Source organism: Panthera onca, chromosome E2, assembly GCF_046562875.1.
Source record: "Panthera onca isolate mPanOnc1 chromosome E2, mPanOnc1 haplotype 2, whole genome shotgun sequence".
In the NCBI taxonomy this organism is placed as follows: domain Eukaryota; kingdom Metazoa; phylum Chordata; class Mammalia; order Carnivora; family Felidae; genus Panthera; species Panthera onca.
Window position 1 is genome coordinate 3,980,820 of NC_138353.1, and position 18,747 is coordinate 3,999,566.

The 18,747-nt window shown below is 55.5% G+C and overlaps 1 protein-coding gene across 1 annotated transcript; it reads right to left on the bottom strand.

Moving 5' to 3' along the window:
• Positions 1-182: 182 nt before the first annotated feature.
• CACNG8 (calcium voltage-gated channel auxiliary subunit gamma 8) lies at positions 183-18,523 on the bottom strand. Its single transcript, XM_060652658.3, has 4 exons — positions 18,092-18,523; positions 9,951-10,034; positions 8,753-8,893; positions 183-6,532 (listed from the first exon to the last, which is right to left on the bottom strand). Exons 1-4 carry the CDS (start codon positions 18,267-18,269, stop codon positions 5,763-5,765), a joined length of 1,173 nt encoding a protein of 390 aa, XP_060508641.1. The 5' UTR covers positions 18,270-18,523; the 3' UTR covers positions 183-5,762.
• Positions 18,524-18,747: the final 224 nt, after the last annotated feature.

The window sequence follows — 18,747 nt, forward strand, 5'->3', positions numbered from 1 at the left end:
GTCTGAGGGAGGAGGGGCTGGGGGCTGGACTTCTGGGTCTGAGGGAGGAGGGGCTGGGGGCCAGGACACCTGGGCCTGAAGGAGGATGGGGCTGGGGGCCAGGACTCCTGGGTTGAGGGAGGAGGGGCTGGGGGCCTGAACCCCTGGGGCAGAAGGCTGGGGCCCAGCTCCCTGGATCTTGATGGATAGAGCTGATTCTGGTGCTGGATGTCTTCAACTCCCCAGAAGTGAAAAGGGCTGGGTGTCAGGGGCACTGGAACCAGAGCCACAGTCCTCATCATTGAGTTTATTAGACAGGGCACCCCCGGGGGACCTTCCATGCAGTTTCAGGTCCCCCAGGGGCCAGGACGGGGACAGCCATGTGGAATGGCAGCAGGGCCTGATCTTCACCCCATCACCCCCTCCCTCAGCCCTTCTGCGCACAGGCCAGGTGGGACCCACCTTTCACCAACTCCTTGGTCCGTGGCTGGTTGCTCTGGTGCACCCTGGCCCTATCTGTCCACCCTGCTCTGGACGCTCACAGCGCCCTGTGCTGCTTGTATTGGAGCATGAGTCAATCTGGTGTGATTGTGTGTGTCTGTGTCTGGCTCTCCCACCAGGCTGGGGCAGGGGCGGGGTCCAGGAGGAACTCAGCTCTGTGTCCTCAACACCACCCAGCCCAGGGCTGGGTGCACAGAGGCCTCAGATGTGCATTAGGTGATTGGATGAGTGGATGGACAGATGCAGGGAGGAATGGATGGATGCAGGGATGGATGGAGGGACAGAGGGATGGATGGAGGCAGGGAAGGGTGGAAGGATGGATGGAGGGATGGATGGATGGAAGGGTGGATGGATGGAAGGATGGATGGAGGGAGGGAGGGAGGAATGGAGGGAGGGAGGAGGGCAGGATGATGGAAGGGTGGATGGAGGGAGGGATGGAGGGAGGGAAGGTTGGATGGAGGGAGAGAAGGATGGATGGATGGAAGGACGGATGGATGGAGGGAGCAATGGATGGATGGATGGATAGAAGGGTGGATGCATGGAAGGATGGAGGGAGGGAGGGAGGAAGGGTGGATGGATGGAAGGATGGAAGGAGGGAGGGAGGGATGGAAGGGTGGATGGATGCAGGGATGGATGGATGGATGGATGAAGTAAGATGGTGACACACAGGCATGTCCTCCCAAGCTGTGCCCCATCAGGGAACAACTCCCTCTGCCTTCTCATTGGCCCGGCCACCTGTCTCCTGACCTGCAACTCGGAGATTATGCTGCCCAGCACCTGGAAGGCCCAGAAGTCCTTAACTGAGTTCCACCTGCTCCTTCCTTCCCCTCACTGGGTTTTCCCCGGGCCTTGACAGGGCCGAGAGGGGAACCAGAGCATTCTGAGCAGACACAGCCGGCGAGGCATGTCTGTCTGTCCTGCCTGAGTCCATCTTCCCCTCCTGGCCCACCTCCCACCATCCTGCATCTTGCGTGCTCTAACAGTTCTTAGTTCAGAGTGTATTTTTCTGTTTTCCATCCCCTTGCCCTCTTTTCCCAGAAAGGGTATGAACTTTCTTTGGTATAAAAGCTCTTATTATTTTCATGCCAAGAAGATGGGCTTCTCCCCGCCCCCCACACCCTGCCACCAAGCAGAGCTCCGGTCCCTACCACTGCACTGAGATGACCTCTTACCAGGTCAGACCTAGCAGTCCCCTTCTTGGCTCAGTTCTCAGCACGTCTGGCCACTTCCTCCTGGCCTCCGCCTACCTCATCGTCACCCCTTGTGGCTCCCTTTGCTACATCCTCTTCTTCCCTGTTGCAGATGTCCCTGAGGCACTAGCCAGGGTCACTTCTCTGTCCACCTTCTCCCCCTGGGTCACCTCATCCAGCCCCATGGCTTTCAATATCTCCTATATGCTGACGTTTCCAAAACTTATATTTCTAGCCATGGCCTCTCCCCCAGGCTTGCATATCCAACTGGTTACCGGATACCCAGACTTGGGTTTCTGGCAGGCATCTCCAACTTGACAGGTCCAAAGAAGGACGCTTGGTCCCTACCACCCAAATTCTGATTCCTTGCCCCCCGGGGGGAGAGGGGGGCCCTTCTAGGCAATAAACCACAGCATCATGTAATCTGTGCAAGCCCGATTAAGAGTTCCTCTTTCTGGGGCGCCTGGGTGACTCAGTCGGTTAAGCGTCCACTCTTGGGTTCAGCTCAGGTCATGATGTCACAGCTCGTGAGTTCGAGCCCCTCATTGAGCTCTGCGCTGACAGTGCGGAGCTGCTTGGGATTCTCTCTCTTTCTCTCTGCCCCTCCCCTGCTTGCTCTATGCCTCAAAATAAATAAACTTAAAAAAAAAAAAAAAAAAGAGTCCCTCTTTCTGTCAGTCTGACTTCTCATTCCTTCTTCGTCCTGCTACGTTCGCATCCCTCCCCACCACTGTGGGCTCCACCTGCAAAATCTGGGCCCCATTCCTCCATTTCTCTCTGTCCTCACTGACGCCACTTCGGTCCAGGCCATCGTCAGCCTCAGCTGGACAAGGACAACGGTCCCTAACTCCTTGTTTCCACGTTTCATTCCTAAATCTATTCTCAGCACAACCATGCCGTTCTGTTCTGTTGTTGTTGTTGTTGTTGTTAAAAATAAAAGTATGATGTCATGCATGTGCTCAAAACCCTCTAAAGGCCTCCCGTGAAGTGTAGAATAAATGCAGATTTCTTTGCTAGACTACTAGACCCTACATGCTGGGCGCCCAGCCTGCGCTCTGACCTCACCCAGATTTGCTCACCCCTGTTAATCTGCCTGCCGGGGGGGGGGGGGGGGGAGAGGGGGGCTCCTCCCAAACCTGTACCCCCCCACCCCAGCTTCTGTGCTGCCTTTGGTGGCCCAAATGCTTGTCCCGTCCCATATCTGTCCAAACATAGGGCTCCCCAGGAGAGCAGGACCTTCATTCCTTAGGCCTAGCCTGGGTCTAGAACAGATTGGTGCTCAATAAATACTTCTTGAATCCTGAAGACAAAACCAAAGACATGGGTCATTCCCATCCTGTCCGCTGTGCAAGCTTCCAAGTCTCCACGCTTCCTTCTGGGCATGTCTCTGGATCCTTCTCTGTAGATCCACCTCCCCATCTCTGTGTGGTTTTGTGTGTCTGAGACATCTCTCCTCTCCAGGTCACCCTCAGTGTCTTCAACTTTCCCTCATCCTTCCTTCCTCCCCCTCCTTCCCCTGCCCCCTCCCCCACTTCTCCCTCCTCCCCCGCTCCTGCCCATCTTCCACCTCTTTCCCGCTCTAGGTTTGGCCTTTGGACCTAGACTCCACTGCACCGTAACCAGGCCTTCCTCCTCCCAGCAAACTCTCTTTTGACTCCACCTCTCCCTGCCCTTCTCTCCATGCATCTTCCCTACACTCAGTTCTCCTCTGACTCTTGCTAACTTGTATTCCTTTCCCCACACTCTCCACCCTCTCTCCCTGGAACTGTCCCCAGGGAGTTCCTCCCTGGCCCTCTGCCCTCCAGGCTCCCCCTCTTTCTAGTCTACCCACTACCCACAAGGCGCCTGAGGGGAACTCCCAACACCCAGCCTGATCCTGTCCCTCCTTTGCTCTACCCCTTTCTGCTGCCTCACTTTGTCATCGTCATCGGGACAGAGGCTGCCCCTGGGCACCACCAATTACCACCCCCTCCCCATTTGTGTCCGTGTCTGGCTTCCCACAAGACTGGGGGGCCTTAGAGGGCAGGGCAGGGTCTGAAGCATCTCCAACCCCCAGCATCGCCCTGCACAGGGCCTGCCACACAGGAGACCTTGGGAGATATTCACTGAGCAAAGGAAGGGACATCCACTAAGTCCTATGTGCTTCCTCCATCGTCCATAGCCTTCAGATGCATCCCCCTGCACCCCCACAGCCCTTGGTCAGCTCACCGGCCACATCCCACAGCACCAACCTCCTGTTCACCCCTTTCCCGAGTGGCTCCTTCTCACACCCACGTCCAGTCCTGCCCTTCTGCTGCTCAAAGCTGTCCCCCGTCTCCCCACTACCCTCAGAATAAAGCCCAAACCCCGCAGCCTGGAACTCCAGCACTTCTGACTCTGGTTTCTAGCTGCTTCTCTGACCTAACCACCACCACCACCACCCCCGTCCTCCAGCATCCCAGATCTCTGAGCCCTGTCCCCAGTACAGCATGCTATGTCGCCCCCCTGGCCTTTGCATGAGTCACCCCCTTCATCCCTTGGCAGATTCCTACTCATCCTTTTTAAACCTAGGCTGGGACTTATGTTCTCCAGGAAGTCTCCCTGAGTACAGCCCACTCCTGGGACTTGGTCACTCTGTTCTCCCCATTGTGGTCCCTGTCACAGCGCCCATCACCCTGCCTGGATTGCAGTTTTTGACAACTCCTCCTTGAGGGCAAGGAGAGGGTCTGTTTCATCTGGGGCAATCCTGATTCCAACATACTGCCTGGTGTGTTCACAGAGGCACAGAAATGTCAATGAGTGAATGGCTGAATTAATGAATGGATGAAACACAAATGTCTAAATCGCACCAGACACCATGCCTGTGCTTCAGTATTTTGTGTGATTATCTGCGTCCTCCCAGGAGTGTGAGTTTCAAGGGCCAGTCCCTGTGTTTGATGCTGAATTTCAGCCTGTCTCTGCCTCTCACTCTCCTCTTTGAGTTCCTGCCTCCCTTTTGTACTCCATTCATGTTATGCTCCCTTTGAAAGCCATTCCAGGGCCCCCTGCTGCCCTCAGAATAAAATCCAAACTCCTGATGTAACTTCTGAGGCCCTGGGCAGTCTGGCTCTGTTTACATCTCCGGCATCATCTTGGCCCATCTGCATCCAGCTCACTATGCCGTAGCCCTCCCTTAAGCTCTTCCTGCCCCAGGGCCTTGGCATATGCTGTTCTCTGGCTGCCACACTTCCAGCCTCACCTGGCTGGCTTCCTGTCATCCTTTCAATGTCAGCTAAAATATTTCTTCCTTTTAAACTGGGTTACCCATCCCTGACAGAACATTTTGTAGCATTTCAGACTTCTCCTGTGTCCTAACTGTACCTTGCTGCTTGTACACACAGTTCTTTGATTAATGTCTGTCTCCTGCACAAGATGCAAACTCTGTGAGGACGCTGGGGAGACCCTGTCTGTCTTCCTCCTTTCTGTAGGCTCAGCATCTGGCACAACGCCTAGTGCTTAGGTGCACAAATAAATTTCGGATAATGAATGAACCAGTCACTCTGTTCGCCTGTTTATGTTCCCTCTCCAGCGCCTTCCTGGTACACAACAGGCACTTAATAAACCCTTGTGGAATAATGAATGAAAAAATGAATGAATGCCCACATCCACTCCTCGTTACTTTGCCTTTCTGCCTGCCTTCTCTTTACCTTTCTGTCTCTTTACAAAGGGCATATATATAGTTTGTAGGTATAACTATATATTCGTGTGTTATGGGCCCCTCTCCAGGAGTTGGGCCGGGCTGGGCTGGGAGTCCCTCCCTCCCCCACCGCCCCGCCCCCACATGCACACAGCAAAACATTAAAAAGAAAACATCTCAAAACTGCAAAAAAACTCCACAGCCCTCCCCCCGCCCCGCCAACCCACAAAAAAAAAAGTAAATAAAACACGACGCCCCCTCCCGACGGCTGCCTCCCTCAGGGTCCCCGACCGGAAGGCGGGGCGCGGGGAGGGCCACGCAGTTCTCCAGCGCGCTCGCGGGGAGGGGGTCGCCCCCGCCCCACCCCGGCAGCCTCGTTGCACGCGCGCCCGCGCACGCGCCCCGGACACGCCCCCTCGGCGCCCCCCGGCGCGCCCCTACACCGGCGTGGTTTTCCTGTTGAGCGTGTTGGTGTTGGAGGCGGCGGCCTCCTTGGCCAGGGTCCCGGGGGCTGGCGCCGCGGGCGCAGGCGGGGCGGGGGCGGGCGCGGCGGGCGGCCCGGTGACCGTGACCGTGACCCCGCCGCCCGCCTCCTTGGGGAAGGCATTGTGCAGCGTGAGGAAGCCGGGCGCCCCCCCGCGGTCCCGCTCGGCGCCCGCCCCGCCGCCGCCGCCGCCCGCGCCCGCCGCCGCGCCGCCGTACGCCCCGCCGGCTCCGCCACCGCCGCCGCCGCCGCCGCCGGCCCCCGCCAGCCCCGCGGCCACGCTGCCCTTGGACGGGTCGCGGCTGAGAGTGTACATGGAGATGTCCGTGGAGGCGAAGCCCGGGCCCCCGGCGCCGCCGGGAGACGCGTCCCGCGACGGCGACGGCTCGCTGGAGCGGGAGCTAGAGCGGGAGCGGCGGCGGTAGCGGAAGCGGTAACTGGGCAGACGGAGGATGGCCGAGGGGCCGCTCCCGCCACTGCCGCCCGCGCCCCCGCCGGCCTTGAGCAGGTCCGAGCGAGACTGGCAGTGCGCCTCGCGGCTGCGCTCGATGTAGATGTTGACGGCCAGCACGCCGATCACCTCGGCCAGGATGAACGACAGCCCGCCGAAGTAGAAGGACCAGCCGTACGAGTAGTGGTTCTTCTTCTCCTCGTCCCGCTTCGGACCCGGCTCGCCCGCGTTGGCCGAGATGTACACGATCACGCCGATGATGTTGCTCAGGCCTGGGCGGGGACGGTCAGACGGGAGCCTGGAGGCCACCCCCGGCCCCGCCCCCGCCCCGCCCCGCCCGTCCCAGCCCGGCCCCAGGTGCCCTGAACTCTTCCAGGGCTGCCCCGGGCCCCGCCCCGGCTGGTCTAAGCTCCACCCCCGGACGGTGTAGGCTCCGCTCTAAGTGCTCCCTGTCCCGTCCCAGGTGCCCTGAACTCCTCCGGAGCTGCCCAGGCCCCGGAAATCGTCTGGTCTAAGCTCCACCCCCTGGCGGTATAGGCCCCGCCCCAAGTGCCCCCTGTCACGCCCCAGACGGCCCCTTCCAGTCCCAAGTGCTGTAAACTCCTCCCCACCTGGCCCAGGCCCCGCCCCAAGTGCTCCCTATCCTTACCCACCAGTCCCAGCCCCGCCCCAGGTTCCCGGAACTCCAACCCAGCTGGCTCAGGCCCCGCCCCTTCTGGCCTAAGCTCCACCCCCAGGCGGCATAAGCCCTGCCCCAAATGCTCCCTGTCCTGACCCGGACGGTCCATGTCCTGTCCCAGGTTTATAAATTCCTCCCCGGCTAGCCCATGTTCCACCCCGCATTGGTCTAAGACCCACGCCCCGGTGGTGTAGGCCCCCTCCCCAAATGCTCCCTATCCCGCACTGGATGGTTCCTGTCCTGTCCCAGGTGCCCCGAACTCCTCCCAACCTGGCCCAGGCTCCGCCCTGCGCTGGTCTAAGCTCCACCCCCAGGTGGCATAGGCCCCGCCCTAGATAGTCCTCGCCCTATCCCAGGTGTCCTACACTCCAACCAAGAGGTGCAGACCCCGCCCAGGCGGACCTAAGTCCCACCCCAGGGCGGTGTAGGCCCCGCCCCTGTTGGTCTAAGCCCCAACCCCTGGAGGTGTAGGCCCCACCCCGAATAGTCCCTGCGCCGTCCCAGGTCCTCTAAACTTCCCCCTGCCCCAGCTAACCCAAGCCCTGCCCCAAAACAGCCTAGTCTGGACCACGCCCCAGCCCCACGGCCCTAGGCGGTTCAGGCCCTGGCTGGCCCGAGTCCTGTCACAGATGGTCTAAACTCCTCCCGAGTTGATCTAGGGCCCACCCCTAGAGGGCCGAACTCCCAGTTAGCCCAGGCCCTGCCTAGTCTGGTCTAAACCCTGCCTGTGATGAGGTGATCCCAGCCTGTGTTTACAGGCCCTACCCTGGCTGGTCTAACTCTACCCTTAACGTTATAAAGCTGGGTTTTCTCTTGGGCCCTATGCTCCTTTAAACTCTGTTAATGAGGTACTTCTGTCTGATTCTCTAGGCCCGGTACCTTGCTGATGTAAACTCTTCATGGTATTAACCCAGACTGGTTATCTAGTCTAGGCCCTCCCCCTGCTGGTCTAAAATTCGTCTTTACTAGAGCACGTTCACACACACCCACCCACCCGTCTACCCTAAGCCCGCCTCCAACTTGTCAAACCCCGCCCCCTGCGGGTCCCCTCTTACTCCTGGCCCCCGCCTTTCTAGTCCTCTGGCTCAAAAGCAGATCTTGACCCACCGCCAAAGCACACCCTGCTCTTTATGCTAAATCCTTCCCCTTCTCCGAATTCTGCCCCCTGGAATTTCCGAGCACTACTCATTTCATGTAGAAAAGCGGGGGAGGGAGGAGGGAGAGGAGCGTGGGGAGCCTCACTCCAAGTTGGTCTGGATGGTTTTCCAGCACCAGCCTCTTCTTGGATCCACCAAGGTCCACGAGGCCCCGCCCCCTAAAGCAGGTTCCTCCCCCTCTATCTGCAGCCAAATTACTTTCTCCCGGTCCCGCCCAGTCCTCGGATGCCAGCCCCACCCATCAATCCCCAAGATCCCGACTGTCTCAAGGCCCCACCCCCTTCACCAAGCCCCGCCCCTTCCGTCTCCATAACCGCGCGGGTTTTGGAACCTAAACTCCCGGCAATCCCGATTACGCGCTAGACACCTGTCAGTGCTGGGTTGTTCCCCTCCCCCCCACTCCGAAGACGGCGCTAAGGCGACACCTACCTTGCCCAGCGGGTGGCGATGGAGCTTAGGAAGAGCCTAGGAAGGCTCTAGGCCCCCACAGGCGCCTGGGGCAGGGTGGCTTTGCAAACGCGCCGGCACACACACACACACACACACACACACACACACACGCACACACGCGCGCGCGCGCACACACGCACACACGTGTGCGCGCGCGCGCGCAGGTGGGCCGCCCCAGCCGGCCGCCCCCTCCCTCTGCCTCTCACCTGCTGCCACGAACAGGATCCCTGCGCCCAGAATGATGTTCCTCTTGGATTTGTAGACCCGGGAGGCCGCCACGCACACGCCCCCGAGCAGCAGCAGGATGGCGCTGAGGATGGGAAAGATGCTGGAGGCCCGGACGACTCCTGCGAGGGAAAGGAGGGGAGAGAGAGGGTGGGGAGCCAGGGAGTCAGATGCGGCCCTTTGCTCCCCTCACCAGTTTTCGTCTCCGCTTCTCTCGCTGGAATCCTCCCATTCTCTCTCTCTCTGCCTGTGTTCTGATTATTTCGTTTTTTGTTTCATTCTCTCCCCTTTAAAATTTCTCTATTTCTCGGTCTCATCTCCTCTCCCGCCTTTTTCTTCGTCCTTTTCTTTCTCCCTCGGGCTATTTTTCTCTCTCCTGGCGTATTTATTTTTCTTTTTCCTTTTTTTCTCAAAATCACTCTCCCTCTCTCTGAACTTCTCTGTGACCCCTCTCTCTTTCTCTCTTTGCCCTCCTTCTCTGCGTATTTCTTTCCTTTCTCCAGATCTATCAAATCTCTTAATATCTTATCCACCACCCCTTTCTGCCTGGCTTCATGTCCCTCTTTGGGCTCCCCTCCTTTCCTCCCCTTCTGTGTCACCCCCATGCTTCTGCTTGGCTCCATCTATTGCTCCGGTCTTGGCTTGTGTGTGTCTGTCTGTCTTGTCTGTCTTTCTCTCTGCAGTCTTTCCCACCCACCCTCCAAACCACAGCAAACGGATTTTGCGATTTCTGAGCTGGCTGAGGCCGCAGCCAATCATAATTCAGGATTTGCCGCGTTCTCGGCGTAGCTACCAATCGCATCACCGGCTTCCCCAGCCTGCTGGAGAGAGTGGCCAGTCCGCGCCGCAGATTGCCTCACGGCCCAGGGCGCACTGGCCAATCCCAGCCCAGACACCGACAGCCAGTCACAGAGCAGTGTTGCCAAGGGCGCCGAGCAGCAAGGCGGCCAATCCCCTCCCAGGATCCCCCATCAGCCCGCCTCGAGGTGAGAGGAGGGGGCGGGAGAGGGATCACTGAGCCAATAGGGAGCCAGAGGATCTCAGCATCTGGATTTGGATTGGCTGACAAGTTCATCTCCGCGTGTCGATCTACGTGCCGCTCCCCAGCCCCCTCTCCGCTCTCTAGGCGCCCCTCCCCGTCCCAGCAGCGCCCCCACTCTGACCCAGACCCCCACGTACGGAGCAGATACTCCGCGCTGTCATGGTCGTAGTCCGTGTCCTCCGGGAAATGGTTGATCTTCACGCAGACACCTCTTTTCAACCCTGGAGGGGGATGGGGGTGATGGTGGGGGGTGTACTTAAGAGTTGGGGGAACTCCCCTGTGAGAGACGACCCCTCTTCCCCAAATCCCTTCTTCCTTCTGGGCCTACTGAGAGACAGGACATCCTGGCTCCTGGGCCTGTCAGCGTCTGGGACAAACTTTCAACCTCTCTGGCCTCGGTTTTCCCACCAAAAAAGAAAAAGAAAGAAAAACCCACGCAACACTCGCTAAAAGGCCACAAGGACCCTTGCCCTGTAACCCGAGCTAGGACACTCAACCTCTCTGGCCTTCTGCCTACCCCTAAGAAAGAAGGTGCTGGTTTCGGCAATGTCAAGGCGCTCTGCAACTCTGAACTCGACGGGTCTGAAAATGCGTGAGAAAACCAAGAAGGGCACAGAAGGGGAGGACTACATTTCCCATGAGGCTCCATGGAGTCTTAAATCCAATTGTGAACGCTCAGCCCCAGTGGATCATGGGAGTTGTAGTCTCTTCTGTTCTGCCTCTAGGGAAAGGGATTCCGAGCCTCTTACCTGGAATCCTCGGGAAGTTGGAGTGGCTGGAACAAGTAGAGGCATTCGAGGAGGTATGCCTCTAGACGTCATGCAGTCTTACCCCCTTCTTCCATCCCAGACTCCTCATCCTCACACCCTTTGGGGACCCGTCTTCTCTCTCACTTTGGGGACTTGGGGACGGTTCCTATTCTACTACCTCTAGCACACAGCTGGAGATTGATATGTAAGTATAAATATAAATACACTTAGTTTCCTCGATTCTCCAGGCTCCTTTCAACCTCCAGGCCTTTGCCCATGCTGTGGATTCCGTTCACATTCTTCACTGATGAAAAACTTACCCTGCAAGTGGGAGGCTCACAGGGTACCTGTTTGAGGAAGCTCTCCCTGTGCGCGCGCACGCCTCCTACCAAAGTTGGGTCAGTCTCCCCCTCCAGGAGAGCGGAGTTCCTCCGGGAACAGCGCCCTGCGATACCCCTCCCCCTCCCTTTTTTTTTTTTTTTTTTTTTTGGCATGCATAGGGTTCATTTATCAGCTCCTTCCTCAGCAAACTGGGAGTTTCTGCAGGGGGAAAGCATGGGATCTGATTCCTCGTGTGTCCCTAGCATTGCCTGGCACAAAGGAGGCCTCAAGAAATGGGTGTTGAATGAATGAATGAAATTATGAATGAATATAAGGATAGCAGAAGGGGAGGCTGGAGGCAGAAGATGGCAGGGAATGGAGATAAAGGAAAGGATTGGGAAGAAGGAATATAAGGCAGTGAGTAATTCCACTAATCGCTAACACTTGCTAAATGCTTCCTAGGTGGATTAACTCCCAAGAGTCCTATGAAATAGATAATGTTATTGGTGCTGGGCAGTGGCCAAACGTTGGGAATTGGAGCCACGCTGCTTGATAATGAAACTCGACGCCCTCGTGTCCTTATTCTGTGACCTTGTTGGTATTACTGAGGCCAATTGGCTTCAATCCTTTCACCTATAAAGAGGGGATGATAGGACCTATGTCATGGGGTTGTTGTGAGGATTGAATCCAGGTAAAGAGATTTAGCACTTTCCATAGAACATAATTAAGTGCTCAGTTGATATCAGTCGATATACCCATTGTCCAGATGAGGAAGCAGAGACACAGAAAGGATTCATCAATTCACAGCTGATGGGGGGAGGGGTGGAAGCAGAATTAAAACACACAGCAGTTTGCCCTACTGGAATATAGGCTATGGGCTGTTCACCACTGTATCCCGAGCATCTACAACAATGCCTAGCACTTAGTAGGTGCTTAATAAATGTTTTTATGAAAGAATGATTGAATGGGCCCAAGCACTTGAAAAGAGGCTCCACATCACTCATCATTAGGGGAATGCAAATCAACACCACAATGAGGTACCACATGATACTCCTTAGGATGGTTACTATTTAAAAAAAAAAAAGTAAAACAGAAAGTAAGCGTTGGTGAGGATGAGAAATTGGAATCCTTGTGCACTGTTGGTGGGGGTGTAAGATGTTGCAGTTGCTACAGAAAACAGTATGGAGATTCCTCAAAAGGTGAAAAACGATATCACTATATGACCCAGCAATTCCACTTCTGGGTGTAGACTCAAGAGAATTAGAAGGCAGGGTCTCTAAGAAATATGTTCACACCCATATTCACAGCAGCGTTACTCACAACAGCCAAAAACAACCCAAGTGTCCACTGACAAATGAATGGATAAACAGAATGTGATCTCTACGTATAATGGAATATTATTCAGCCTTAAAAAGTAAGGGAATTCTGACATGTGTTGCCACATGGATGGACCTTGAGGACATTACGCTGAGACAAACCAGTCATAAAAATACAAATATTTGTACGATTCTATTTATATGAGGTCCCTAGAGGAGTCAAATTGATAGAGACAGAAGGTAGAATGGTGGGTTCCGGGGGCCGGGGGGGGGGGGATGGGGAGTTCTTTAATGGGAGCGGTTTCATTTTGCAAGATGGAAAGAGTTCTGGAGAATGGGTGCACAGCCATGTGAGCATAGTTAACACTAACTGTACTCTACGCCTGAAAACAGTTATGATGATACTGTTTAATGTTATGTTTTGTTATGTTATATTTTACCACAATTTTTTTTAAAAAGGAATGAATGATTGATTGATTATATACCTCTCAAGCGCAAGTCTTATCAATATTGATAAGTCTTATCAATATTGATATTACATCAATAATTGATTGATTATATATATTGTTATGTTTTGTTGTTATATTTTACCACAATTTTTTTAAAAAAGGAATGACGGGGCACCTGGGTGGCTCAGTCGGTTAAGCGGCCAACTTCACCTCAGGTCATGATCTCGCGCTCCGTGAGTTCGAGCCCCGCGTCGGGCTCTGTGCTGACAGCTCAGAGCCCAGAGCCCGTTTCAGATTCTGTGTCTCCCTCTCTCTCTGACCCTCCCCCATTCATGCTCTGTCTCTCTCTGTCTCAAAAATAAATAAATGTTGAAAACAAATTTTTTTTAAATAAAAAAGGAATGAATGATTGATTGATTATATACCTCTCAAGCGCAAGTCTTATCCATCAGCCCATGCATTATGGTGTGGTAGGTAAGACTGTGGGTTCAAGTTCTCTCCTTTTCTTGAATGGGATCACATCACTTCTCTCAAAACATGAATCATAATTAATTAATTAATCATAGACCCTCTCAACAGATTAGTGATGACAGCAGTAATGATAACTAGTAGTTACTGAGGGCTAACCACACACCAGGCACCTGTCCAAGCATCTGACAGGTATTGACACACGCGATAATTATGACTAGTCCCAGGGCTACTGGACAGTAACGATATCCCCACTTTACAGATGAGGAAACTGAGGCACAGAGTGGAAGAAGTTGCTCGGTCCCATGTAGATGGTAAATCACGGGGAGATTAAGTGCAGCTGAACTTCAGGGGGCAGACGTATTTAAGGCAGGGGAGCACGGTGGCTGTGGTGGCCAGGAGCACGGACTCTGGACTCACATTCCCTGGGCGGCCACTTCCCAGCTGTGTGGCTTTTGGGCACTTGAATGCCCCTGAGTCTCAGCCTCCTCCTATGGAAAATGAGGACAATGATATGACCTCATAGGGTTTGAAAAGTGTTCAGTGAAATACAGAGTTGAGTGCAGAATACAGGGGGCTGTGCAGCATGCATCTGTGTATCATCTGACCTGACGGGGCTGAGCCAGGAGGTTTCATGTGCAGGGATGGCAGTGATGTGTCCCTGGGTCCCCCCAGAGTCTGCGTAGCACAGACCTTGGTGGGGTGGGTGTGAAAGGGCTGGGTGCTGCAGTGAGGACATGTGGGGATGTGGGCTCCAGCCTGCTCTGACCCTCACATGTTGGGTGGCCATGTGGCTGACTCACTTCCCTTTCTGACCATCAGCGTCCTCCTGTGACAAACTCGAATGGTCATAATACCTTCCCCCCTTGGCACAATTAGCAGAATTCTGTGAGATAAGGCATGAAAAGTCCTGAACACAGGGGCTTCAGATAACCTGCTCCAATAAATGGAGCTGTGGGTCCATTGAGGCCTGACAGGCGGCTTTTGGGCACCAGAAACGTGGCAACTGAGGTGAGGTATGAACATAAAATACGCACCAAATTTCAGACTTAGTATTAAAAAAAAAGCATAATATTCCATCAATAATACTTTATATTGCTTACATATTAAAATGATAATATTTTGTCTATGCTCGCTTAAAGAAAACATATTATTAACCTTTATATTGATTTATTATAAATTTATAATTTCTATTTTTAAAATTATATTCATTGAACCTTCTCCCTTTTCCTTGTTTGAATGTAGCTCCTGGAAAAATTTAAGTCATATATGCATTTCTGTTGGGGAGTGCTGGATCAGAGAGGCTGGGGCTTCTGGGCTATCAAGGAAGGGGAAGGGGGGGCCTCAGGGCAGTCACCTGAATTCTGAATAATAATTAGAAGAAGAACTACAACAAAATGAAATGACATAATCTAGCCCTTACTCTGTGCCTGCTGGCCTTTTAAGTGCTTTACAATGGTAGCTCACTGAATCCCTCTGAAATCCCTATGGGTTGGGGGAGGGAGACTATTCCAATCCCCATTTCACAGATGATGGAAAGGAGGAACAGAGAGGTTAAATATGTGGCCCTAGGTCACCTTGCTGTGCGTGACAGACAGGAGGTAAACCCAATCAGCCTGGTCCTAAAGTCTGCCACCCTCAGTCACTCCATCTACTGCATCTGTCGGGGAGACTCACAGGGACATGGGAATGAGACCCCAAGTCGCCAGGGAAGACGGTGCCTTCAGGAGGCAATGGCTCAGGGGGTTCGCTTTCTACATTCCCAGGTCCCCGATGGGCTGGGGGCTGATGGATGCATTGTTCTGTTCTCCTAGGAGATAAACCAGACCTGGATTCAAATCCAGACTCTAGTACATACTGGTTGTGTGACCGTGGGAAAGCCACTCGGCTTTCTCTGAGCCTTAGCTGCCATTTCTAGAAGGTGGAGATAACAGGGGTCCGTATGAAACAGGCTTATCGTGGGATTTCAGCGGCCAATAAATGACAGTTACAGTAATAATAAAGCCAGCCTTCGTCTACACCCTCCTTAAGACACTTGGACACTTGCTTTGGTTTCCAGGACACCCGCTTACCTCATCTTCCCCAAACCTCCACAGTCCCTGCTTCCTGGGCTCCTTCGCAGGTGCTCTCATCTCTGTTAACAGTGGACTAGCTCAGGCTGCAGCCCTCAGCTAATTGGTTTGTTTCCTTCCTCATTCTCTAGGTGACCTCATCCATCCATATGCAATGACCCCCTCCCATTTATATCTCCCGCCCAGACTGTCCCCTGAACTCTGGCCTCCTCAGTCATATCACTAACAGCCTAGACCAGGGGTCAGCAAACCACAACCTAAGGGTCAAACCCAGCCTGCCAAAGCCAGTGAAAGAATGGGTTTTATGCTTTCTGAGTGATTGAAAAAAATACATATATCAAAGGAGGCTATTTCGTGGCACGTGAGAAAGATATGAAAATTCAGAAGCCGGTGTCCGTGCACGAGTTTAACTGGAATGTGGTCTCTCTCCTTCACTCGCGAGTGGCTGTGACAGGGACCGGAGGGTCCACAGACCCTAAAATACTGACTGTATGGCACTTTTCTATGCTTGCCCCTGTCCCAGGTGATAGCTCTTGTAGGCATCCTAAATTTAGCGTGGCCAAAACAGCTCATGATATTGCTTCTCACAATAAATTAGATCAGAGATGATAAAATAAAGGAAACAAAACCCCCGCTGTTCCACCCTTTGGGTGCCCCCCCACCCCCATCCCGCCCCGTTCTCAGTCTCCCACAGCCTTGGGAGCAGTGACTCTCAACTAGGGGTGAATTTATTCCAAGACCAGATACAGTTGACAATTTGGGTTGTCACGACTTGGGGACTGCTCCTGGCATGGAGAACGTGGAGGCCAGGATGCCGCTAAGCAGGACGGCCCCCACAACACGGAGCGATCCACACCAAAGTGTCAACAGTGCTGAGGTTGGGAGATGCTGTTTTAGAGATTCCTCTCTCTCTCTCTCACATCCCACAGCCACCCTGCCACCGCTTTAGCTTTGGGACACGCTCTGAATTCAAATCACTTCTTCAACTCCACGGCTCCCCCTCCAGAAAAACCACCTCCCGTTCCCCCTCTTGCCTGCCTGTTCGCCTTTTGTCTCTCAGTGTAAGTCAGTTCTTGTTTCTCCTCTGCTCAGGAACCCTGGTCCCAGGACCTAGAACTCGGGAGACAGGGTCTGTTGTCTCTTCAATTGCCCCATCACGTCCCCTTCACTCACTCTGACCACACACACAGGCTCCCACCTCAGGGCCTTTGCACTGGCTGTATCTTTCCTCCAGAGAGTCACACGGCTCTGTCTCTCACTTCCTTTAGACCTCCACTCCAGGGTCACCTGCTCGGCAAAGCCTGACCTAGTCTCCTCACCTGCAACTTCACGTAAGTGTCCTAACACATTCCATCCCCTCCCCTGTCCCCCTTAGCGCTGAGTGCCATCTAATACCCTGAAACTTTTGCTTACTTATCTTTCTGATTATTTGTCTGTCGTTCTGGAATATAACACATACAAATCCAGGGATCTTTTGTTTTTCACTGCTGTAGCCCCAGAATCAAGAACAGTGCCTGGCACATAGTATAAAGTCAATAAACATCGGTCATTGGACGGATGAACGAATGAATGAATGAATGGTAGTTTTACTATATGCCATACACTGTCCTAGGGTTTCAGGATGCCAACTTCCACATGTGGCTGGTGCCTGGTGCTTGGTCAGACCAGTGAAAGGACATGGACTGCACGCCTGGTCTGAAGGAGCGCATGCTGCTTGGGCTGGCCCACCGTGGCCCCTGCACAACGAGGCTGCACAACGTCCACTGGTTCAAACAAAGCTGGAAATCAGATTTCCAATGTGAAGTCTCCCTATTTTTAAATGTTGGCAACTGATTCAGATTTGGGTTTCAGTTTTAAATGCTTGGCACACCAGACAAAGCTTATCTGCACATCACTTCCCTTAGACCTGAGTTCTCTTTGTTCTGCCCCCCATCACAGCTGGGCGACCTTGGGCAAGTGGCTTAACCTCTCTGAGCCTCAGTCTCCTCATCCCCCAACGGGAGGGTGCACCTGCCTCGCAGAATTAAACGACGGACCATTGCGCTGCACTCCTCGCTCACGCAGAAGGAGAGCTGTGAGGCTCAGGGGGGTGAACAGACAGCGATCACAGGGGACAGACGCACGGTGGGGCATAGTGGGCCGGTGGGGCATGGTGGGCGGGGACCCCAGGTCTCCTGCCTACCCAACCCCCACCCCCAGCGCCTCTGTGCTCTGCAAAGCTGAGTGGGAGGGAGAGGGCAGGTGAGCCAGCGGAGGGGAGGCAGAGGGCCCGGAGCAGGCAGAGCAGGACCCAAAGACACAGCAGAGATGGAGACTGGAGGACGCAGTGGCCTTAGGGTCCAGAAATGGGGCCTGGGAGGAGGAGGAAGAGGAAGCGGGTGTGGCGGAGTGGGGATGAAGCAGAGCAGTGTGGAGAACAGAGGAGGCCGCGGGCCGGGATGGGAGGTTGGCGGAAACCCTAAAGGGGAGAGGCAGGCAGGGCCGGAGTCTACAGGAGGGGGCCGAGGGTCAGGAGCTCTGACCTGATGGGGCACGACCCACCGTGACGTCTGGGGGACAGCGGGGAAGAAGGGGGTGGGGGTGTGGGGAGAGGCGCAGGGCACCGGGAGGATGGTGGAGGGTGGGGGGAGGAGGTGAGACTGCCCAGGAGAGGGACGGAGGCTCCACACACCGGGTGGGGGGCAAGCGAGGAGGAATTGCAGAGGGCTTGCAGAGGGCGCAGCGGAGGAAGGAGGCAGAGGGAGGGACGGGAAGGGGCAGGAGGGTGTGTGTGGAGGGGGGGGGGGGGATGCAGGCCGGGATCCCAGCAGGGAGGGCGGGCGCGCGGGCGCCCACCGCTCAGGGGAGAGGTCCGGAGGAGGGGAGGAGGGGCGCGAGGCGGCCCCCCCCCCCACATACCCTACCTTCCAGGCAGCATATCCTCCAGAGCCCCGAGTGGGTGAGGCCGCCGGGGTCCTTCTTCTCCGAGGAGCCGCTGCCCCCGCGGTGGGCCGGCGCGTCGTCGCCGGCCGTGAGGTTGGTGGTGTTGCAGATGAAGGCGCGCGTGTACAGCCAGTAGTCGGTGCTGATGGCGATGGTCATGAGGCCGAAGGCCGCGAAGGCGCCCACCGTGGTCAGCACCACCTGCACCCCCTTCTCGCACCAAAGGCCCCTCTCCTCGTTCCAGCGCTTCAGCGACTCCAGTTTGACCACGGGCAGCCGGGGGGCCGTGGGCCACCACCGGGGCAGCGGGGGCGGGGCCGTGCCGGCGGCTGGGTGGGGGGCACAGCGCAGGCAGAAGTGGGGGCCCGGGGCCGGCCGGGCTGGGCTGGGGGGGGGGCGGCGAGGAGGAGGCGCGCGCCGGGGAGGGGGTCAGAGGGCGGCCATGGTCGCCGGCTGGGGGGGGGGGGCGGGGAGCAGATACAGGATTAGTGGAGAGGCACGGTACCTCCCCCACCGCCGCCCCCACCCCACAGAGCACCCCCCACCATTTCCCGGGGGCCGGAGAAACTCCTTCCACCGTGGTTCCCCCTGCCTCCCTTTTCTCTGAAAAAGTCTCCCTCCTCCCGGGGCAGTCTTC